Source organism: Mustela putorius, unplaced genomic scaffold (assembly GCF_011764305.1).
Source record: "Mustela putorius furo isolate JIRA1106 unplaced genomic scaffold, ASM1176430v1.1 tig00004043_pilon_pilon_pilon, whole genome shotgun sequence".
Taxonomy (NCBI): Eukaryota; Metazoa; Chordata; class Mammalia; order Carnivora; family Mustelidae; genus Mustela; species Mustela putorius.
In genome coordinates, this window is record NW_025422178.1 from 450,732 (window position 1) to 475,013 (window position 24,282).

Sequence of the window (24,282 nt, forward strand, 5' to 3'; positions counted from 1 at the left end):
CCGTCGCGCACACGTGACGTAAACCAGCTCGCGCCAGCGGAGGTGAGGAAGCCGGGAACAGCGCAGAAACACGTTTCTCGCCAGCCTCGGTTCTCACGCGCCATGGCGACCCCCGTCCAGCAACCTCCTCAGTCGAGCGGCGGAAAGCGCAAAGGCAAAGCTCAGTATGTGCAAGCCAAGCGGGCGCGGCGCTGCGACGGCGGCGGGTCCCGGCAGCTGGAGCCCGGGCTACAGGGCATTCTCATTACCTGCAACATGAACGAACGCAAGTGCGTGGAGGAGGCGTACAGCCTGCTCAACGAGTACGGCGACGACATGTACGGGCCGGAAAAGGTATGGCCCGGAGAGGGCCAGCGGCGTTCGAGGAGTGAGGGAATGCTGCAAGGCCTGCTTTCTTCTACGCGTGCGCGCATTTTGTGGGGCGCTGGCGAAGGGGCGTGGCCGCCTCTGTGCTGCCGCCTCTTGACCTTATCGGGGTTGCGGACCCCAGCCGGGTCGCGTGCGTGAAAACTTGCAGCTTTCGGTGGTTTCTGTTTTGTTTTGTTTTCTTCCTCCCCCATTAGTAATCCTAGTGGCTCCTATTTATAGGTTGCTTCTGCGGCCCACAGGTTGTGTGTCTGAAGCTCTCAAACGTTTACTACTTACAGTAGATTTGTGGAGTAATGTTCACGAGGACGCTGACACTCAAGTTGGTTAAGTGAACGGCCCAAGTTAATAAAGGAAATTTAATTTGTCCTCAGTTTCTGACGTATCTTACCACTTTTACACCATGGTTGTAATGATGTTTGTCCTGAGCAGTGTCTCTGAAATAGAGGGTTTAGTACTAGTGCTAGTTACTTTTAAAATGCGCGTGTAAATGCAATTTAAAAAGTAAGAACTTTTTGTCCTCACACCACCTAAAACCTAATTTTCCCATCACAGTTTGGAAATCATTATATTCCTTGCTTAGGACCAGGACTAATACCTACACAAACACCTCAATGAATTAAAAGAGGGAGGATAAGACAGGGGGCATTTGGATTCAAGGTCCACGATTTACTAGTTTTAGGGCTTGAACGTGGGTGTATTATTTAATTTTGCTGAGCTAAAGAAAAATAATAGTGTACTTAATGTTGACTGAAAAGTTGCTTATGTATATAAAGTACATCGTGGCAGGTAATAAAGTTCCATAAATGTGTATAATTATTATTAGTGCTTGTCTGGCAAACTAATAATGGGGCAGAGAACTGGGCAAGAAGTGAGTTCCTGTCTACACTGGTACCTTGAGCAAATTCTTGACTCTTTCTGTTCCCTGTTCCTTGGTAGAATATAAGGGCTTTTTATGCCCTGTTTGGTCTAATTGATGTAGTTTTTGAATGTAGGTGAGGTCCAGAGCTGAGGCCCAAGAAAGAATTCTTGAGAGGTCTTTGGTGCAAAATGGTGGCTTTCTTAAAGCACTGGGTCAGGACCTGTGGGCAGGGGTTGTGATGATACACTTGGTAGTTGGGGGAGGTAAAGGAAAGGGAGGTTTTCAAAAGAACTTTTGGATGTTAAAGAGGACCAACAGGATATTAGAGACTCTGCCATTATCAAGTTAGGGTCGTTTTTTCCCCTCGACTAAAGCCTGAACAGTAAGATATATTCCAGTTTCCCTCTGGAAGTTAGGTTATTGATAACAATGCTTTTTTTTGCCCCCCTGGTAAATCACTAAAACATTTGTAAGATGAGGGAGACTCTTGTCCTGCAGGACTGTGATCTCTTTTCATTAACCGTTTATTTTTCCCTCCCTTAGCATTAGGGCAGCCAGGGGTGCCTGAGGAATGTCACACATTTCCTACCTGGGAGGGGACTGGGGTTTGCAAGGTGTCAGGTTGGGCTTTGTCCTCTGCCTTCCACTTGCTCCTTGTAATCTCACCAAAAGGAGAATGTCTTATTAGACACAAAGGTATGCGGTGATGGAATTAAGGTCTATCTTGAATGAATTCATCTGGTGAGCATGTTACCTTGTGTCCCAGAAAGTTAAGATGTTTTTCCAAGCATTTTCAAATTATATGTGTTCTATAGGGAACTCCGTTTTCCCTCCACATTTTGCAGAGAGCGATGTCAGTTTCTTTCTTTCTTTCTTTCTTTTTTTTAAGAGTTTATTTATTTGAGAGGGAGAGATAATGAGAGGAGAGAGGTGAGAGGAAGAAGCAGACTCCCTGCTGAGCAGAGAGCCCAATGTGGGTCTTGATCTTGGGACTTCAGGGTCATGACCTGAGCCGAAGGCCGTAGCTTAAGCAACTGAGCCACCCAGGCGCCTGTGATGTCAGTTTTTTAGTAAAAAGCTTTATTGTCAGTATTGACCTGTCTGCCATTGGAGATTTCACATAGGTAGTTAATTGTAGCTCTTTTTTTTTTTTTAAAGATTTTATTTATTTTTTTGACAGACAGAGATCACAAGTAGGCAGAGAGGCAGGCAGAGAGAGAGGGGGAAGCAGGCTCCTTGCGGAGCAGAGAGCCCGATGCGGGGCTTGATCCCAGGACTCTGGGAATCATGACCTGAGCCGAAGGCAGAGGCTTTAACCCACTGAACCACCCAGGCGCCCCTTAATTGTAGCTTTTAACATGAACTCTTTTTGCATCTCTGCTCATTTGTTTCATGCAGTTTACAGACAAAGATCAGCAGGCCTCTGGAAGTGAGGGAGAAGATGATGACATGGAGGCTGCCTTGAAGAAAGAAGTTGGTGACATTAAAGCATCGACAGAGATGAAGCTAAGGAGATTCCAGTCAGTGGAGAGTGGAGCAAATAATGTAGTCTTCATCAGGACACTTGGAATAGGTACGCATGACTAATAAACCTTAAGATTATTGAGCCTATAATATCTGGACATCTCCTTGCCTTCGAACACTGCCTACAAAATGGCTTCATGGTTATGGCTCAGTTAATTATTTGACTGATCTTTTCCACTCTTCTTGCACTAGACATATGGAAGGGTCAGATGTGGTGGGTGGTGAACATCACATTGGTTTAGGAGTGGAAACCTGGCTTTACCACTTTCTTTGTATGTAACTTTAGGTGAAACAAGAGTACATACTCTGTTTAAGAGGAACAGCTGCTCTTCAGTGCCAGCCAATTTGGAATGTAAGCCTGTAGGGCCAGATCTTCTGATTTTTCAAAAGAAGTTGAATATCTGGAGAAGTTCCTAGATTTTTTAATGCAGTTAACTAATTTAAAAGTATTAAAAACACTCAGTAGCCCCAAACAGACTTGTAGGTAGTGAGGATGGCGTAAGGACCATATCATGATCTTGTGTAATTCATGGTTTGGGGGCTTCTCTAAGTTCTGAGATCTAGATTATTGTCCGGACTTAACTAATGGATAAATTAAATCTTTTAAAATGACTTGCAGATTTGTTTTGTAAAAGTGTACTATTTAATAATGTTACGTTTGTAGTTGCTATTGTTACAGGAAGACAGTAGGGTGTTGGGCAGTGAGACATCACAAAAATGTTAACTCCGGTGTCTTCATGAACAGTTGTTTTTAGTGAAAGCAGTAACAATGCTGAAGAGTTAATATATTAGGGCGCCTGGATGGCTCAGTTGGCTAAGTGATTGCCTTTGGCTCAGGTCATGATCCTGGAGTGTCAGGGTGGAGTCCCGCTTCTCCCTTTGACCCTCCCCCTTCTCATGCTCTCTTTCTCTCTCATTTTCTCTCTCTCTCAAAAAAAAAAAATTTAAAAAAAGGAGTTAACATATTAGATATAGTAATAATCAGCATAGGCAGTTAAGAAAGTTGGAAAAAATGTTTGGTTAGACTTATTTAACATTCATTATGATAATTTCTTCTATTAATACTGTCGACATAGGTCACTGCCAATGAAGAATTCATCGATATCAAGAGCTTTTAAAATGAGAGTTTTTATTCCTAACTTACTTGTGTGCTTTGTGCTTTTTTCTTTTTTCTTTTAGAACCTGAGAAATTGGTACATCATATTCTCCAAGATATGTACAAAACCAAGAAGAAGAAGACTCGGGTTATTCTACGTATGTTACCCATTTCAGGCACATGCAAGGCTTTCTTAGAAGATATGAAAAAATATGCAGAAACATTTTTGGAACCCTGGTTTAAATCTCCAAACAAAGGAACATTTCAGATTGTATATAAATCTCGAAATAACAGTCACATGAATAGAGACGAAGTTATCAAAGAATTGGCAGGTATGTTTTTCTTAGTGATTTTACGTTAGTATGTAATACTAAATACTTGTTCTTGACTTTATTAATTTATTATTATTATTATTTTACAACTTAAGTCTTATATTTTTTAGTATAAAAGAAGTATATTAAAATGTCTTTAAAATAGGAGTACCAGGGGGCACCTGGGTGGTTCAGAGGGTTAAGCCTCTGCCTTTGGCTCAGGCCATGATCTCAGGTTCCTGGGATTGAGCCCCACATTGGGCTTTCCACTCAGTGGGGAGCCTGTTCCCCTCCCCCCACCCCGCCTGCCTCTCTGCCTACTTGTGATATCTCTCTCTCTTAAATAAATAAAAATCTAAAAAAAAAAAGGGGGGGATTCGTGCCTGGCTTAGCCAGTAGAGCATGTGACTCTTGATCCCAGGGTTGTGAGTTCAAGCCACACACTGGGGGCAGAGAGTATTTTAAAAAAAAAAAAAAAATTCTTAAAATAATATCAGACCTAACAGATTTCAATATGTTGGTTATGAGACTTTCTGGTAGGTAGATAGGAAATCTTCCAAATCAAGATTTAATTTTCTTTGGAAAAAAAGGACTCTAATTAATGTCTCGGGATTTCATTTGTATGTATTTATTGAAAGGGTTCACAGCATTTCTTTTTGTAAAGATTAATTTACTCATTAGAGAGTGTGAGAGAGCATGAGCTGGGGGTGGGAGGAGAGGGAGACAAGCAGACTCGCCACTGAGCAGAGAACCCAGTAAGGGCCCCTGATTCCAGGACCCCGAGGTCATGACCTGGGCCACCCAGGGGCCCAGAATTCACAGAATTTGACTGGGGTCCATGTAGAGGAGTAGACTGTATATAAATTGGTTTACCAAGTCCCAAACAGAAAGATGAAAGATTGTATTTGTATCTGTCAAGCTTCATGGTATCCCTCTCCCTCTGTTTTCCTCTTCTTTTTGTTACAGGAATAGTAGGCAGCCTCAATTCGGAAAATAAAGTGGATCTCACTAATCCGCAGTACACGGTGGTAGTAGAAATCATTAAAGCTGTCTGTTGCCTGAGTGTTGTGAAAGATTATATGTTGTTCAGAAAATATAATCTCCAGGAGGTGGTAAAGAGTGCTAAGGACCCATCACAACTTAACCCAAAGCAGTCCGTGCAAGCAGGAAATGGGAAAGAAGCTAAATTGGAATCTGGGAACAAATCAAACCAACATGATCCAGCAGAAGGAAAAAATAACCAGCAGGCGGTACCAGAAAATAATGAGGAACTGGGGCAGACAAAACCAAGATCTGAGACACAGGTGGTGAACGAGGGAGGAGCTAAACCTGAACTTGAAAGTCAAGTCACAGAAAGATCTGAGTCAAGTGAAAATGATCTCTCATAAGGATAAAAAAAAAAAACCTCCTTTGGTGTTACAGGTGGGTTTTTCCAGATGGCGTTCGGTAAGATAGTGCTAGGATTCCATATAAAATTATGACTGAAAATTTGTTTTTGACCTTTGTGCGCTGCATAATGCTGAACTCATAATATTGAACAGTGATTGAGAATCCCCATTAATGGTTCTGTTGGAGATCTTTTGAACCCCCTATGCCAGTGTGCAGTTAGGCCTATATGCATTTGGTTGAGCTAGGAGAGGCTATGGATAATGATGAACACTTCTGTGGAGCGGAGGGTGGAGGCAAGATGGCGTTGGCTTCTCCCTCCTGATTATCTTCCCCAGCCTCCCCTTCTGTGCTGGCATCTGACTTAGGGGAGCAAACAAACTCTGTAAAAGAGAAAGTCCTAGGGAAATTTTCATTTAAGGACAGAATTTTTATATGTTGCAACTCAGCTGTCCCTTCCTACTTTTGTTGTAAGCATTGCAAAAACATGGGTCTTACAGGTTTAGAAGTGAATTGTTTTTGTGACTTTTTTCTATCTTTTTGTGATTCTGTTACTTAGTTATGTCAGTTTTTACATTTTATAAACATTTGTTACAAATATGATGGTCCAGTGCTATAATTTTTGAAGACATGGTGTGAGATAGAAGAGGACCATTTTAGGCATAGAACTATAGACATTTCTGCTAAGGTTAGTGATGAAGAATTAGTGTTCTGAGTTTCTTCAGTATGGCAGTGCAACAGGAGACACAAATTCTTTTTTTATAGCAAAAGCTACTTTTCAAGGGTCTTACATAGACTTAAATCCAAGCTGTTCTATTGCATTATGTATTGTCAGTGGAATGCAACTTACAAACCTAGCATTTCTCCAGCAGTTGTAACTGTAAGTCAAAACCATTTGATGAGTAAAAATGTTTGTTATTTTAATGGCATCTGGAATATCAAAACAGTAAACTTTTGTTTAAAAAAAAAAAACAAACATTCAGGGGCACCCTGGCTGGCTCAGTCCATACAGCATGATACTGTTGATTCTCAGGGTGATACATTCAAGCTCCATGTTGGATGTAGAGATTACTTAAAAATAAAATCTTAAATAAAATCACATTCAGTGAAAGGTCTAAGAAGCAAATTATTTAGTAACAGCACTTATACCAAGAAAAGAAAAATTCACATAGTTGGTAAGAATCTAATCTCAACATAATGTTAAAATGCTAGAGCAAGAAGCAGCATAAGAAATTGAAAAACCTTCACTTTCAGTTTATTAAATTAAATGTCACCTGATACTAAAAAATTAACTGAAAAGCAGCAGCTTCTCTATCTGGGTTGATAAGTCAACAGATTTCACAAATATTTGTCATACTGGAGCTTTGGTAAGATTAGTAAATGATGATATTCAAGAAGGCTTTTTCTGCTATGAGGAGCCTCTCAAAACCAAGGCAGTATAAATTTAATGGGTCTTCATATCTGAAGGCTGAAAGTCTGTCATCTTTACTTCGGGTGTTCATCGGTTTTGCTCATATTGGTAAAATCCTGACGTTGATGTTATAGCACATGGCTTTCTTCACAGAGAGCTGCTGATATAAAACACTTGGAGATGAAATGAAAGTTCTGGATAATGCTGCAGAAATTGTTACTAAAGACCCATTTATGTAAGAATGTTTAAAAAAAAAACAACTAAAGTCTGAACAAAGAGCACATAAATCTACGTACAGAAATCCAGTGGCTTGTCAGAGGAAGAGTTCTCAACAGGATGTTTGAGTTGAAAGGTGAATTGCCAGAGTACATACAAGGAGCTACTAGGCCAGATTTTTTGGAGTGCTCAGGAGCCCAAGTATGGCTATAAAAACTAGTCTGTTCAGTGGACATTTTTCATCACATGAACAAATGAAACAAGTTTCTGCAAGGTGCTGGAGAAAATGTATTTTCCTGAAAGTGATAAGATTCTCAGATTAAAAAGAAACAGACTCTTCGGAACTATCACTCTGCCAAAGGAACTCTTGAAATGTTTCCACAGCCAGTTGGGCTTGAGAATGAAGAAGAGATAGCAACAAGTCTGGAGCCTTAACTAAAACTCTCCATGAAGAACTGCAAAACCCAATTAAATAGCATTTTCTCTCCTTTTCCTAAAACTGAGGGAGGAACCTCTTCTCTGAATCTCAGCCTGAGATTTTCTCCAGGAGAAGAAAAAGAACTCTGAATCCTCCTAGTCTGATAGTTCTGGGTTTTTGTGAAATCAGAGTATCCTTAACTCATACTCCCATGCCATGAGGGTTCCCTTAATTTGGAAGATTTTTCAAGGTTCCTCTAGTGTAAAATTACTGAAAAACGCTGGAAGAGACGAACACCAAAGAGGGCTGCATACTAAGTCCAGATTATGAATCAATAGTAAGAGGCTGTGAAATTAACTTTTGGAGATGGGTTTATTAAGTTTGAAACAGTTCAGTAGTAGTATAAATGTTGAGTCTTCCTGCACCAATGTCTGTGTTTATTTAATGGCTAGGGAATATGGGAATGTATTTGTATCCTCCTAAATTAGCGGTCCAGACTAGAAGGATTTGGGAGGGGCAAAGGCTGTTACAGACTCGACCTTGGTTAATGCAGATGAGGCTGGAGCTTCCTTTTCCATCTTCAATATGTAAAGTGTTAACTCTTAATAGGTTGAGGTCATCTTGGAAGGATGATAAGAGCATGTTAAGTGTCATTTGTGTGAACACGGAGGATAGGATTTTGGTGCCTTCATTGGACTTACTCCAAGAAAAAGATCATTTTATTTTGATAGTGCAAGACTCTGGGACTTCGGGAATAAAAGTGGCCATATGCTTTTGGAACGGCTAACTCTGCAGAACTGGATTCCTTTTACTTTGTGAAAGCTGCTACTCTACAGAAAGATTTTGCTTTAGTAGTTCATTTTTAATCTTCTTGTATTTATTTGTATTTGGTAAGACTGAGTGCGACAAAAGCTCTTCTTCCCCAGTTCTAAAGCACTGTGTTCTGTTGGAATCCGAATCCCTTTATTGATATGTGAAAGGTTTCCCAACTTTATTGTCCCTGACATTTGAGGATGTTGTTTTATAAATGACAAATTTCCAGGATGGGAATTGAATGGTTTTTTTTTTCCTTTTAATTTTTTTTTTTTTTAAGTTATGTCAGTTAAAAAAACTTCAGTATTGTGGTTTAATAAACTTGTTTTGCTTTGTGGAGTAAGGAGCGTTATACTTAGTATCTTAAAACATGTTTGTGTAAGGTCACACATGATTTCTAAATGTTGTTTTTACTTGTATTTTGCTTTTGGTATGGCCAGATATTTAGCTTATTTTTCATAGTTCCTGATACTTTCAGAAAAAGCAAAATAAATTTGTTCCCTAAAGATTGGTGTTCTGTGTTTTTCTTCCTGTCTCTTATTAAAACTCTTGCTTTATAATAGACATAAAAGATGCTTATATGTTACATTATGTATCAAAAGTCATGTACATTGTCCTAAAACATATAGATATAAAACTCTTAATAATTGCTCTGGATTAATTACTCTTAAGTAATCCAAATTTGGGATATTCCATGCTTTAAAAGGACATATTGGGTGCTTGGGTGACTCAGTTATGCGTCCAACTCCTGATTTCAGCTTGGGTCTTGATAACAGGTTTGTGAGATCAAGCCCCATGTTAGGCTCTGTGCTCAGCAGGGAGTCTGCTTGGGATTTTCTCTCCCTCTGCACCCCCACCCCATTTTCTTTAAGTAAATCTTAAAAAAAAAAAAGTTTAGTAATACAGTACTCGATTAAATTCACTTACTGGCTTTTGAGTTATTTATATTACTTATTTTATTTTTTAAAAATATTTATTTATTTGAGAGAGAGGGAGACATCAGAAGTAGGCAGAGAGGCAGGCAAAGGGAGAGGGGGAAGCAGGGCTCAATCCCAGGACCCTGAGACCATGACCTGAGTTGAAGATAGAGACTTAATCTCCTGAGCCACCCGGGTGCCCCTATATTACTTATTTAAAAATTGATATTTTAATTAACTTTATTTCTGTTAAGTAGGCTCCACACCTATCCTAAAGCCCAACATGGGGCTTCAACCCATGACTCTGAGGTCAAGACCTGAGCAGAGTTGAGTCAGATGCTTAACTGACTGAAACACCCAGGGACCCCTTTAATTCACTTTAAAGAACTAGTAATACAAGATGTTAAACAGAAGAAATTCTGTCTTGAACACTTTTCTTAGAATAGTTCTAATCTTTATTTTGACTTAATCAGGCACAAGATCAATTCATTGTCCACTGTGCATTTCTAAATAATCATTTTGCTATTTTAAGTGCTGTAGGTCATTAAAATCACTGCCTTTGTCAGTTCTGTCATCATAACTTTTTTTCCCAAATATTTTTGAATTATTATTTATATAATTTTTGGCTAAGTACAGAACGAAAAATTGAGGTTTTCAACCTGGAAAAACCTTCAGCATTGCAAGAGAGTAGTCTCTAAATCGGCAGGAAGCAAGGACTAAAAAGAAGTCTACAACTATTTAATGCTGTAGTTGCTTATTGGGCTATGTTCGACCCCATTCATGGTCTCTCAGAACATTGCGTTTGATTTTCCCGGTGATTGTCTTCGGGAGTTCTGGAACAAATTCCACCTAATTAACAGAGAAAACTACTATGAGACACTTGATTCCGTTTTGAAAATCCCAGTTGTCAGTACAACTGGGAGAGCTTTCATGTAACTGACGAGTTTGAGTCTGGGGACGTCTTAGCCTAAACTCATTGAAATTCATGTGTTTATTTTCCAATTGACAATGGACCTACATCATGAGTTTTCAGTGCAAAGTTTTTAGTGATATGCTTTATCAGACAGATATAATGATCCTTTGCTCCATTGCTTCCCCTTCCAGTTCAAATTAGAGCTGGGCCTCTACTGCCCCTAGGAAATAGAGGCCACACCTAAATGTACAAAGAAGCAAGTTAATTAGGTTTGGGGCTTTTAAGAGCTGGATCCTGCAGCCCCTTTCTAAGGGAAACTTTTGAGAGTTAATTTTGAGTACAATTTACCCATTATGCTCAGAGTAAAATCATTTCTCTGTTTCCCTTGCTCAAGATATGACTTTAAAATTTTTCCTCAATGTTTGCAAATCAGCTGGTGACTGATTTAGTAAATTTGATGGAGAAGATGTATCTAGTTCTGAGGCTGAAGTTAACTGCCTTTTGGCTGAAATACCAGTTGAATGGAATTCTCATCTTAAGGATCAGTATCAACCAACAGTATTCCAGGATGAAAAGGAAGGAAATTGCAGTGCCATCATTATGTTTTTATATACAATTATTCTTAAATCCTCCCTTGAAGAAGTTTTCAGGAAAGATTCCACAGTTTCTTTGGATAGTATCTTTTTTCTGGGCCTTAAGTTTGGTCACTTGATACTTAAAAGGCTTGTGCTTTGAAGAGTATTATGGCTTGAGAGTACTGATAACTGAATCAAATGCTGTCTTTAAATTTTTTTCCATTTTTTCCCCCTCATGGAATGGGACCGATTAGTCTGACAAGGATCCTTAGTAGTTACTCAGTATTGCAGAGTTGATCAAAACTAGTGTATCAAACATCTAAGTGTCCTAAAATAAATGTTTTAAAGCAAAATTCTTAAGTCTAAACAAATTGAAGTAAGTGTCTTCCACTTATATAATGAGAAACCATAAAGTCAAAAGCTAGTAAAATCTATGTACTTAATATCTTAGACCCTTATTTGGTAACACTTAACTTTGGGCAAAAAAAAAATACTTGCCTTTCTTGGATATTTGTAAGGTGCAGTTGATTTTTTCACATGATCCTGAAGTTCAAGAATTAATTTCTCTGGGTTGGATGATTTAAAGGGTGCAGATAAGACAACAAAAGCTTTCACTACCTGCAGGAGAAAAGTCAATTTATATTGATTTTTTTTCTTTCAGACACATCAGGAGTTTGGAACTAAAGCCGAGCACAGACAGGTACTTATAATTACTTGTTTACACAACTTGAGTGATGAACACAAACCCAGAGATCACTCTTGATCTTGGATACAAGTGGGGTTTTGAGATCTAATTCCAGATAAATGGTTTGTGAGTGTGAGGAGTGCAGTGTTTCAATAAAGCTAAAACTTGAGTTTTGTTTACATGTCACACATGTATTTAATATTTCAGTCAGACTAGTCTTATATGTTCTACAGGCAGTCCTTGATTTGCAGATGATCATTTGCCCCAGACCTACACTGTTAGAGGCATGTGATAGGGAGACAAATGGAGGTTCCAGAGAATATGGTTTGAAAGGGATTTGGGGAGGCTTGGTGGAGGGATTTTGTATGCTGGGAGATGAATTCTTCGGAAGGATCAATCTACCTCTGAAAGGTCTTTTTTGCCTAATATTTCTTGCTTGTCTTTGGAATACTATACAAAACCCACCAATTAGATAGTTATTAAGGTTAGTTAATTATACTTTAAATTATTAATTATTCATGCATTGATTCCACGTGGTATTTACTTCTAATGTTCAGATGAAACCAGCTATATTGAGAGAATGAGAATATGGTGGCAGGAGAAAAGTACTTTGGACAAGAGAATCCACTGGGTGTGGAGGTGGTGCAAGAGGTTTGAGTGTGGGATCCATAGAGTCACTGCAGAGGGTCAGAGAGGGCGCCTGGGTAGCTCAGTCGGTTAAATGTCTGCCTTTGCCTTGGGCCAGGATCCCTGGTCCAGGATCGAGCCCCATACTGGGCTCCCTGCTCAGTGGGGAGTCTGCTTCTCCCTCTCTGCCACTCCCCCTGCTTGTGCTCTCTCTCTCTCTGTGTGTATCAAATAAATAAATGAAATCTTTTTAAAAAAAGGATCAGAAAAGAGATGTGGGCGGATGCTGATACACAAACTGTTTTTGGAATTTTGCTACTTACTAAATCTGTCAGAAACTTCCATGAGGAAAGGAAACATCTCCCTTCCATACTACAGGGCTTCCTCTTAAAACTAAGGCTATTACTGTCATTCCCTAAATTCCCTTTCATTAGGTCCTAAGTAGGCTAGTGAGACTTGTTTGGGAACCTGGCCACAGTCTCCTATTTGCATTGTTTCTGTGAGACAATGTATTCTGATTTCTATGACCATCGTAAATACAGCATAATCTGCTTTTTCTATGCAACATCTGTTCCCACCCTTTTAGTAATAGTACCCCGATTTTCCTATGGAACATTACCCTAACTTCTCTGTCTGATGGTCTTGACACTAATTTCTACCTCGAGTGATCAGCATATGATCCAGGTCTGGCCAGCGAGCATATGCCATTCCCTGGACCACATTGTTTAGATATGTGATCTAAGATAGACACATATTACTCTGGGAGTTTCTTGAAACTGTTGGAAGAGGAGCTGTGTCCTTTACTGGTTGTGAAGCTATGTACATTTGGAATCAGTTGCTACCACATAGGAAGAACATGCCTGAATGGAGCCATGCTAAAGAACAATAGCCCGGAAATGAAGAGAGACAAAGCTTTGCTAACTTCACGTGAACCTTTGGATGTAGCTGCACCTGAAGACCTCACTTACGTGTGGGCCAATAAATTCCTTTTTTAAAAAACTTAAGTCAGGTTGAGTTGAGTTTCTGTCACCACTAAATGAATCCTAATACATCCCATTTGGGACACAATTCATTTGTAAAGCTGAGTGCTGGTACCCATTTTTGGCACATGGGTGCTTCATCATGAGAATTACATGATTACTCCTGATATACTCTCCAGGGGGGTCAAATGGATAGAACTGGAAAATATGAAATTGCTACTTGAATGATATTCACTCTACCTCTCCTCTAACTGGATCTGGACTGCTGACAACAGCTGATTCAACAACAGCTGGGTGTTCAATTAGCGCACTCTCCACTTCAAATGGCCCAATACGGTACCTAGAAGAGGAAAAGAAGCCCTTGGCCACTACATCATCCAAGGAGGAGATCTTCCCTGGCCATCTGTTACTCTCTAAGAGTGGCAAATGCACAAACCCAGAGGATATGATGACATCGTCAGCTCTGCCGACAAACCAGAAATACCCATCACTGTCCATCACTCCTCTGTCTCCAGTGGTGTAAAAATCCCCTCTTATTGTGGCAGCAGTTTTCTCTGGATTGTCCTAGGAACCAAAGATGGCTTTGGGGATTAATTTGGTCAAAATAGAAAAAGAGGCATGACATTCATAAAGTGACTAGTACTTTGCACATTCTATTTATAAAAAATCGATTTTTTAAAAAAAATGTGATTCTTACTGTAGAATAAAGAAGGTTCAAAAGTATAATGAAAAGGAAACCCCTCTTTCACATCTTCTGCCCTGTATCACCCCCTCCCTCCCCTCAGCAGCCTAGTTGTCTTTTCTAAGGACAAGCACGGCAACTGGCTTCTTACACATAGAATTTAATCTTTACAAAACTTTAAGGAGATAGAAGATATTATCCCCATTTTACAGTTGATGAAATAGACTTGGATTTTGTGACTTGCTCAAGGTTAAACAGCAACACATGATGGATATGAAATTTGGACCCAAGTCTGTATGACTCCCCATGCCACCTTTCTGTTAACTTGTGACTAGCACATTCTATGTTCTTATACCACATATTCAGAGAAGAAACAGAAGGGCCGTGTAGATTTTAGTCTGAGGGCAATTTCCCCTTCTTTGCCAGGTGGTAGGATGTTGCCATTTTCATCTATAATCTAGAATGAAAGAAACAATTAGGTTCCTAAAATTTTCTTTTTACAAAATGAAAACAGGTTGCAAATAGTTGTACAATGGCTAGCAGAAAACTGTAAAACATTCTTCTCTATTGAAACAGGTATTACCCACCTGGACGTCATAGGGTAGTACTCCTTTTCCCATCGAGCCTGGTTTAATTTCTTGTCCTTTCTGATTGGCACAAATTATTCCCTATTGAGAGAACATGTTTTATTTAAGAATGTAAAAATTCATTTTCTATTGCTATTTGTATCATGAAAATAAAACATAAGACTCACTTTGACTGGACTGATTTTCCACGTGTGCATGTTTGTCTTCTAGATACACATACACACACATGTTTGTCTTCTGGACACACACACACACACACAGACATACACACTATTTTAGACCAGTGCTTCTCAAACCTGTGTGTCAGAGTCACCTGGAACATTCATTTTTCAAGCACAGATTGCCAGGCCTCGTCCGAGTTTCTGACTCAGTAGGTCTACCTGGGGTGGGATGGCGTGTGTGAGAATTTGAATTGCTACCAAATTCCCACATGCTGCTTCTGGTGGTGGTTTTGGACCACACTTTGAAAATGACTCCTTTATTTTTTTTTATTATTTTTTATTTTTTTAATTTTTTTTAATGAAAATGACTCCTTTAGACTAAGGGTCCTGTTTATTGCACCTTGGGATAAATTCCACACTGGGCCTCTCTGGGGTCCTCAGTGCTGCTGAGAAGAAACACTTGATTCTTTTTTTTTTTCTTCCAGGAACTTCCAATAAGTCTGTCTGTCTGTCTATCTATCTATCTATCTATCTATCTATCTATTTATTATCAATGTGCCAAGATTCATTGTTTATGCACCACACCCAGTGCTCCATGTAATATGTGCCCTCCTTAATACCCACCACCAGGCTAGCTAGCCCATCCCACTCCACCCACTCCCTTCCAAATCCTCAGTTTGTTTCTCAGAGCATAGTCTCTCATACTTCTTCTCCCCCTCCGATTTCCTCCCCTTCACTTTTCTTTTTCTTTTCCTAATGTCCTCCATGTTATTCCTTATGCTTCACAAGTAAGTGAAACCATATGATAATTGACTTTCTCTGCTTGACTTATTTCACTCAGCATAATCTCCTCCAGTGCCATCCATGTTGATACAAAAGTTGGGCATTCATCCTTTCTGATGGAGATGTAATATTCCATTGTGTATATGGACCATATCTTCTTTATCCATTCGTCTGAAGGGCATCTTCGCTCTTTCCAGTTTGGCAATTGTGACCATTGCTGCTATGAGCATTGGGGTCCATATAACCCTTCTTTTTACTACATCTGTATCTTTGGGGTAAATATACAATTGCAGGCTCATAGGGCAGCTCTATTTTTAATTTTTAAAGGAATCTCCACAGTTTTCCAAAGTGGTTGCACCGACAACAGTGTAAGAGGGTTCCCCTTTCTCCACATCCTCTCCAACACTTGTATCCTGTCCTGATAATTTTGGCCATTCTAACTGGTGTAAGGTGGTATCTCAGTATATTTCACTGGTATTTTTCAAAGTGCTAGAACAAACAATCCTAAAATTTGTATGGAACCAGAAAAGACCCCGAATCACTAAGGAAATGTTGAAAAAGAAAAACAAAGCTGGGGGCATCACGCCTGATTTCAAGTTTTACTACAAAGCTGTGATCACCAAGACAGCATAGTACTAGCACAAAGCAGACACATAGACCAAGGAACAGAGTAGAGAGTCCAGATATGGACCCTCAACTCTATGGTCAAATAATCTTCAACAAAGCAGGAAAAAGTGTCCAGTGGAAATAAGACAGTCTCTTCAATAAATGGTGCTGGGAAAATTGGACAGTTATGTATAGAAGAATTAAATCTGATCATTCTCTTACACCATTCACAAAGATAAACTCGAAATGGTTGAAAGACCTATCAAAATCCTAGAGGAGAACATAGGCAGTAACCTCTTTGACATTGAATATAGCAACCTCTTTTAAGACGCCTCTCCAGAGACAAAGGGAACAAAAGTGAAAATGAACTTTTGGAACTTCCTCAAGATCAAAAGCCTCTTCACAGCAAAGAAACAGTCAACAAAACAAAGACGCAACCCATGGAATTGGAGAGCAAAGATCTATAAAGAACTCCTGAAACTCAACACCCAAAAAACAGATACTCATATCAAAAAATGGGCAGAAGACATGAACAGACATGCATGTCTTCTCCAAAGAAGACATACAAATGACTAACAGACACATGAAAAAATGTTCATCACCATTAGCCATCAGGGAAATTAAAATCAAAACCTAAGTGAGAGCCACTTGATTCTGTCCCTCTCCATCCCTGAACACCTTTGAGAGTTCTCCTCCATAGGGAGAAGACAGGAAGACTGCAAGGAATAATCCTAATTCTGCCCTAGCCAAGCCAAATTGGGCAATTCAGAGGTCTTGGTAGTTATGGCCAGGTATGGTATTCTCAGAAATTCCCTAAAAATTTATAGCCCCAAGGGGGCTCTTCAGGGGCTCAGCCTGGGATTGAAAGGCTCCCAATATGCTAAACTCAAACTTTTTCCATTAAACATACCACTTCTGTCTGTCCGTAGCCTTCATACAGTTCCAGCCCAGTTTGGGCCTTCCACTGTTCCAGCACCTCCGGGTTGAGTGGCTCCCCTCCTGTCAAGCAGTGCCGTAGCTTCTTGAATTTATATCTGCAGACACAGAGTCTCATGGGGTCTTTGGGAGGGAGAAATCTGAGTGGATTTCATTAAAAAATTATTAAGATGTTCTAGCAACAAGCCAATGAGCTAGGAAAGGCAAGCAAACCTTAGGAAGGTTCATTCAGCAAAAATTTTTGGTCACTTACTATCTTACCAGACACATTTATAGGTTTTGTGGGGCATGCTAATGATGAAAGTAAAATTTGCTGACAGAGATTGTATTAGGTGGGGAGAAGGTAGGAGAAAATACTGGTAATGATCTTAAGCACTTACTATGAAAAAAGTGGTAAAATAACCAACACTAATTGAGCATTTATTGTGTTGTGAGGGCTTTTGGAGCATTCTCATAATCCTCATGCCCTATTTTATAGATGAGGAAATTGAGACTGGGAGAACTTAAAGAAGTTGCACAAGATTTCATGAAGGGCTGAGTTAACTACTCCACAGTTACCATTTGTCCGGTGTCTGACCGAGCAGGCCACTTACACTGAATTCTCACCACAAACCCATGAGGCAGCTCTTAATCCTCTCTTGTGGTTGGAATGAAGGGAGGCTTACTTAGCAAGCTCATCTCAAGTGTCTGAGGTCTCACGATAGTAAACAGCAGAGCCCCACTTGTTTGACTTTGGAGATCAAGCTTTTCATCCCTGGCCTTACTACTATGCTGCCCACTTTCTTAAGTGAGAAAGTCTGGAACAGCCCCGCTCTGATGCATTGAGGTTTCCAATGGGCAGGACAGGATTGTGCCTATTCAAAATAGCCCTTGAAAGCCCTTGGACTACTCTTGAGATGTGAGCAAGATGCTCATATTTTGAGGGGCACCTGGGTGTTGCAGCCAGTTGAATGTCTTACTATTGGTTTTGGCTCAGGTCGTGATCTCAGGATCTTGGGGTCATCAGATTGAGCCCCATGTCAGGCTCCATGCTCTGTGCAGAGTCTGCTAGAATTTCTCTCTTCCTCTCCCTCTGCCACTTCCCATCATGTGTTCCTCCCACTTAAATCAATCAATCTTAAAAAAAAAAAAGATACTCACATATTGAGGGCCACAAGGGAATTGACCCTAACTAGAATAAGAGAAGGTTCAGATCTGTTTTATTTTGTTTCCTAGCACTCTCCTTCCCGGGCATCCACATTTGAGGGGGATAGAGGATGGACAAGGCTGCGCTACTTAAATTGTCACTACTTACATTGTTTCTCTCTTCCTTTCTCTCTCTCCTCACATATTCAATTTCTATTGCTTACGTAAATATACATTGCAAGTCCACTAGAGGTTCAGGTGATTTGGATGAATTGATTATAATCCTTAAGTCATAAGACTATATTAGCTTCTCTTCAAGGCATATAAACACAGTTGTACTTTGGGGTGCCGCGGGGTTAGTTCTCAGACTGTAGGGCTCTGGTTGTCCCGGAGAAAACAGGAGAGTTGTCCCTAGACACTAACCTCAGGGGCAACTGGGAGGCGACTTAGGCAATATCTGCAGCCATTTTTGGTGGTCGCCAGGGAGGATCTACTGACATCTAATGGGTGGAGACCAGGTAGAATGCTGCTCAACATCCTACAGTGCACAGGCCAGCCCCTAACAGCACAGAATTCAGTCCAAAATGTCAGGAGTGGCGAGACTGAGGAAACCTGCACTGAAATGGGGAGATCTATGATGCTAGACCGCAGCTTTCATTTGAGCTTCACATGGAGATGCCCGCCCAAGTACCTCTTCAGGTCTTTCTGCACAAGCATCCTGTACACAGTGGGGGCGCTGCACAGGGTGGTGATGGGGTAAGTGGTGAGAGTCTGCGTGATGGAGAAAGACAGTTGTCAGAAGTGGTTAATTAGAGGCCACAACTAGAGCTGATGTCTGCCACCCCTCATCCTCTTTCACTGACAGGTTTCCATCATATATGATCACTGCTCAGAACAAAAACCCAAATACTTATTAGTTGTTCCTAGTGACCATATGTCTGCTGGGAATTTCCAGTTATTGGAAAGAACACATCTGTTACAGTAATAGACATACACAGCCCACTCTCCACAGTGGACTCAACACAGTCCACTCTCTAAACAGAAAGTAAATATTTGAATTTGAGACCAGCCCCCAAGTATGAGCTAGTTTATTCTACCTCAGGGCTGCAAATTACCTTTCACCGTGGAATTTTGAAACCTCCTGCCCATATATTCCTATACAGTACACAGCCTGGGTGTGAACTAACCTACCCAAACCTCCCAACACTTTTTCTCTGAAAGACATCAGTGCTGGGGCACCTGGGTGACTCAGTTGGTTAGGCCTCCACCTCGTGATTTCCACTCAGGTTGTGATCTCAGGGTTGCAAGACTGAGCCCCTCGTAGACCCCACACTTAATGCAGAGTCAGCTAGGGATTCTTTCTCCTCCCTCTCTCTTTCTCTTTGCTCCGCCCCCTGCTTGCATTCTCCACCCATCCCTCAAATTAAAAAAAAAGACACTCCTTTTGAGTGGATTGATTAAGTGCATTAGTGAGGCATTTTTCAGTCCTTTCCTTAACTGTTTAAGATTTGCCAGGCTTATTTTACCTCCAGCTTCATAAAGAAAAATAATGACTTAAGCATGCTAAATCTAGGGAGATAGATGTCCTATTTCTAGACAGATTCTACTATGTCACATAATGAATTGACAGTTTGTATTAAATGTTAGCATTTGAGATATTTTCAAGATGTATTTGTAGGCTATCTGGATTGTCAAAGATCAAGAAAAACTTTTGATCCATAAGTGAGCATTTCTGCTGTCTGTACATTCCCCCTGGATTCCAGCTGTTCTTAATAACAGTAAATGCATGTAACTAAGAATAATGTAAAGTTTTTAGAATACTTAAAATATACACACTATCTTTGCAAAATAAGAGTATTCTTCTAATAGACTAATATAATGCCATATATTATTATAGCATTAATGTATCTTATTTACTATAACACTAAAGACTATTAAAATAAAAATATATATTTTTCTTAAGTATTATATAATACTTAATATTTTATTAAAAATTATTTTTTTAAAAATACACGTTTTAGAACTGCAAAGTTAGCTTATTTACACAGGACACTTTGTAAACCTGACATAGAGATCCCAGTTCTTATGTTACCCACCATTTCTGTTAAGACCCTCAAGCCATCTCATAAAACCAGTTAGCAAAATAACAGGGTGAGTATAGCTTCTATTCACACATAGGTGTGGTGTTTAGTAATATGTATTTCATTCAACATAATTGATTTTTCATGGTTGAAATATAATTAGCCTAAGTCACATCTTTGTTAAAGGCTAAAGAAATCAGGGCAATCTGATACTTCAGTCTAGCTGTGTCTTGTTGAGAAGGAGGGACGTGCGTGGTTTCAAGACAAACACTGGGTTCTGAGAATTCACAAAGTGAAAAGCACAGGGTGAGGGGAGAATGGAAGGAGCTGCTGTGGGAGAAAGGTGACCCCACCTTCAATCCTCCCTACGTAGGGTTTTGGATTTATCGCCTATTGTTTTGGTTTCACTGAATCAGAAGCCAAAGATTTGTTTAGACTTGAGCCTTGTAATCTGTTACTTATAATATTTCAAGTGGAATGTGGACAAATCCTGAATAGTTTGAAACATGAGAGTGTTGTGGGTGTTCCTTCTTTGTTAAATACATTCAAAGGCCAAATCCCTGGAGACTTCATTTCTTAAAAAGGAATGATTTCCACAAGCCCAGGAAACTAGATTCTGAAGAATCATTTCTTTGTGGTTTTTGCAGGGTATGGTGTGTGTGTGTGGAGAAGACAAGGAAAGATAGCTAGAAACCTTGACTTACATCTAGGAAGGTGTCAGTGTCAAACTGGGCCATCCGATGTACAAAGACACAGGCTCCCTGAAGCCAGGTTGAAAACACACTGCCAATGGCAGCCTTGATCCAGCCAGTGTCAGACATATTCCACATGATATCTGAGGACTTCAGGTCTAGCCAATACCTAAACGATATGGAGAAGCAACAACACAGACCCCAAAAATCCCAAAACAAAACAGCAGAAAAGCAGACGAACTGGAATCTTCGAGAACTGGCCAGAACCTCATGGCTATAGAGAAGGGTCATAAGAAGCTAAAGGCAGAAAAAGTGATTCTTTCTTCCACTTTTGTTAGGGGACCTTCTCAGGATCCTTGGTAATCTGAAAGTAGAGAGGGGGCTAAATTTGACATGGTATTCCGAGTTTGTTCATGAATGCAACAAATACTTATTGTGCAAATATATGGTAGGCCCCGTTCTCCCTAGCATGGTGAGTGAGACCAGATACCTGCTCTTAATTTAATAGGACAGAGAGCGGATAAGCACACCATAAAATGAGTAAGAATATAAATCAGTATTGTAATTTCAAATAGTGATAAGTGCTCTGAAGAAAATAAAATACGGTAAAGTGATAGTTATAGAATACGTAGGAAGGCCTTTCTGGGTGGGTGAATTTACCTGGCACCGACAAGGAACCAAACATGTTGTTGTTGGAGATGGGCTCAAGGCTGTTCCGGTTTATCACCCGGCGCTCATCACACAAGTGCCCTCCTTAATCCCCATCACCTATTTAACACATTAATTCTTGCTTGATCAGTTGGTGAGATGGTGCTATTTATTGAGCTAAGCCTGGAGAAGGGCATAGGGGTTCTGTTTTGTGGATGTTACACTGGAGAAATCTAATAGTCATCCAAGTGCAGGTGTCAGCTAGGCAGTGGGATATACACGTTGGGAGCTCAGGAGAGAGTTTAGCAAGAACAGTTCTCTTCCCTACCTTCCACAGAGGGTGTACCCAATTCCGAGGCTGCTTTGAGAGTGCTGGGCCATCTTGGGAGAGCCTGTGGTCCCACTGGTGAAATAAATGGCCATTGGTTCTTGACTTCCGGTCTCCACACAGTTGTGCTCTGCAGAGGCGGATCTGTAAAGTATGGGTCCCAACCCAACATGGTAGCTGAAGATGGCAGCCCAATTTAACTCTGAGACTATATATATATGAGATTGTTATTATATATATTACAATTATATGTATATGAGATTATTATATATATTACAATTATGTATATATATATATTTTTTTTCTCTGCTACTTGTGCCCTCTTGATTCCAGAAAAGAGTTAATAGAACAAAGACTTAATCCAAAACCTCTTTGAGAGGAATTTCTCAATAAATCTTAAAGGGATTTTGCAGATCAGTGCTAACCTTTAACAATTCATTTTTTTTTAAGCACCAACTCTGTGTAGTCCACACTGATAGCCAAGATGACTTTCAATATCAATGATGAAAGGATGTGAATTTTATTTACTTAAACATTTTCTTCTAAGTGCTTTTATTTAATCTCTCTCTATATATTTTTAAGTCAGTCATGGGTCTTTGTGGATTGTTTATTAAGACTTCAGGAGTTTTGGGGCACCTGGGTGGCTTAGTCGTTTAAGCCTCTGCCTTCAGCTCAGGTCCTGGGATCGAGCCCCACATCGGGCTCTCTGCTCAGTGGGGAGCCTGCTTCCCCCTCTCTCTCTGCCTGCCTCTCTGCCTACTTGTGATCTCTCTCTATCAAGTAAATAAATAAAAATCTTTAAAAAAATAAAGATTTTAGGAGTTTTTATGATTTAAAGGAAGATCTTCTGGTATTTGAATCAAACTTTTTTTTTTAAGATTTTATTTATTTATTTGACAGACAGAGAGCGGATAAGCACACCATAAAATGAGTAAGAATATACTATGCAGCCATCAAAAGAAATGAAATCTTGCCATTTGCGACAACATGGATGGAACTAGAGCGTATCATGCTTAGCGAAATAAGTCAAGCAGAGAAAGACAACTATCATATGATCTCCCTGATATGAGGAAGTGGTGATGCAACATGGGGGCTGAAGTAGGTACGAGAAGAATAAATGAAACAAGATGGGATTGGGAGGGAGACAAACCATAAGTGACTCTTAATCTCACAAAACAAACTGAGGGTTGCTGGTGGGAGGGGGTTTTGGACAAGGGGGTGGGATTATGGACATTGGGGAGGGTATGTGCTTTGGTGAGTGCTGTGAAGTGTGTAAACCTGGTGATTCACAGACCTGTACCCCTGGGGATAAAAATATATGTTTATAAAAAAATAAAAAATTAAAAAAAATAAATCAGTATCATAATTTCAAATAGTGATAAGTGCTCTGAAGAAAATAAAATACGGTAAAGGCAGAGGCTTTAACCCACTGAGCCACCCAGGCGCCCCTGAATCAAACCTTTTAATACTTTTTATTCAGCATCTTCATCACTGGCACACATCATTGGGAGCTTACCATATAGCATCCCATTCTTCTCCTTTGCACTGATAAAACTCTGATTTTGTTCAGGTATCAGGTAGTTACATGCTTCAGGGGAGACTGTTACTTATATAGCTCCAGGGGGTGAATCTTGATTATCCTAAGCCAATTGTGGGAATTCTTATGCTAGAGACTGATTTAGGAATGGGCAGACATACAGTCACAATCAATGACATTTAAAGGCTTTATGGAAAATGTTTCCTTAATACAAATCAAAACCACAATGAGATACTACCTCACACCTGTCAAAATGGCTAAACTTAAGTCCGGAAAAGACAACATATGTTGGCAAGGATGAGGAGAAAGCAGAATCCCATGCTTTACCAACTGAGCCAGCCAGGTGTCCCTCAATAATTATTTTTGAAGATATGCTACAATTTAGTGGTCAATAAAGAGCATAAGTACATGAAGTTGGTATGTGGGGGCTGGGGAAAGGAAGATTTCTTCACAATATCTAATACTGTGGGGGAAAAAAACCCACTCTTATTTTTTAATGCTTCTCAATCCAGTGTGGAAACCTTTAACATAAGGCTTTAAATTTTCTTTTTTCTTTGACCAAAAGCGACACATTACAATCTGCAGGTGACAAGGAGATTTTTAATTAGTGATTTCATTGTCTGACTGACTCTATCTATTTCTTTGGACACCTGAGTTTTCTCTCTCTGGATTTTTCAGAACTGATTATATGTTGATGACTTCCAGATTTGTCTCTTTAGATCCTTGAGTCTGAGCCTCATGTATCTACCACCTGCTAGACATTCGGATCTTCACAAACTCCTCAATCTGAATATGTCCAACTTTAAGCTCTTTCTCGAGCTGATACTACCCACCCATTCAGTCACCCGTGTTTTAAAGCAGCTCAACCTGGACTCCTTCCTTCATCCTCCAAGTTTAGTCAAATCTTATATTAGGTGATTCTTTTATGGCAAGGAGTTTGGATCAACTGACACAATTGCTAAGTCCTCGGAGGAAGGAGGCTCCAAGATATAGTTGTGACTGATTTTATTGTGGGT

General features: G+C 39.9%; 2 protein-coding genes across 5 annotated transcripts in view; one reads left to right on the forward strand and one right to left on the reverse strand.

Annotated features, from left to right (window-relative positions):
- Nucleotides 1-22,739, forward strand: THUMPD1 (THUMP domain containing 1). Of its 4 annotated transcripts, XR_006604573.1 has the most exons (6): nucleotides 1-333; nucleotides 2,627-2,801; nucleotides 3,932-4,180; nucleotides 5,126-5,581; nucleotides 11,470-11,508; nucleotides 22,630-22,739. XR_006604573.1 is itself a non-coding variant. In XM_045072740.1 (5 exons), the coding sequence occupies exons 1-4, from the start codon at nucleotides 103-105 to the stop codon at nucleotides 5,545-5,547; spliced, it is 1,077 nt and encodes a 358-aa protein (XP_044928675.1). In that variant the 5' UTR covers nucleotides 1-102; the 3' UTR covers nucleotides 5,548-5,581; nucleotides 11,470-11,972. The 4 variants fall into 4 exon arrangements, 3 of the variants coding, with proteins under 3 accessions (XP_044928675.1, XP_044928673.1, XP_044928672.1); XM_045072740.1 differs by lacking the exon at nucleotides 22,630-22,739 and having other exon boundaries at nucleotides 11,470-11,972; XM_045072738.1 differs by lacking the exons at nucleotides 11,470-11,508; nucleotides 22,630-22,739 and adding an exon at nucleotides 7,110-8,909.
- ACSM4 (acyl-CoA synthetase medium chain family member 4) overlaps nucleotides 9,952-24,282 on the reverse strand; it is a 27,312-nt gene continuing 12,981 nt past the window's right edge. The window contains exons 5-13 of the mRNA XM_045072741.1: nucleotides 21,730-21,873; nucleotides 20,766-20,922; nucleotides 18,672-18,751; nucleotides 16,830-16,953; nucleotides 14,370-14,450; nucleotides 14,138-14,239; nucleotides 13,341-13,664; nucleotides 11,307-11,426; nucleotides 9,952-10,169 (exon numbers count right to left, since the gene is read on the reverse strand). Coding sequence (XP_044928676.1) covers nucleotides 10,083-10,169; nucleotides 11,307-11,426; nucleotides 13,341-13,664; nucleotides 14,138-14,239; nucleotides 14,370-14,450; nucleotides 16,830-16,953; nucleotides 18,672-18,751; nucleotides 20,766-20,922; nucleotides 21,730-21,873 — 1,219 coding nt within the window. The 3' untranslated portion in view covers nucleotides 9,952-10,082. The remainder of the gene's footprint in view (nucleotides 10,170-11,306; nucleotides 11,427-13,340; nucleotides 13,665-14,137; nucleotides 14,240-14,369; nucleotides 14,451-16,829; nucleotides 16,954-18,671; nucleotides 18,752-20,765; nucleotides 20,923-21,729; nucleotides 21,874-24,282) is intronic.

Bases quoted from the DNA above. Each gene is read 5' to 3' on its own strand.
- THUMPD1 (XM_045072740.1), top strand. From the start codon at position 103: ATGGCGACCCCCGTCCAGCAACCTCCTCAGTCGAGCGGCGGAAAGCGC. The intron at 2,802-3,931 runs GTACGCATGACT...TTTTTCTTTTAG, and splicing joins CATCAGGACACTTGGAATAG to AACCTGAGAAATTGGTACAT. The intron at 4,181-5,125 runs GTATGTTTTTCT...TTTTTGTTACAG, and splicing joins AGTTATCAAAGAATTGGCAG to GAATAGTAGGCAGCCTCAAT.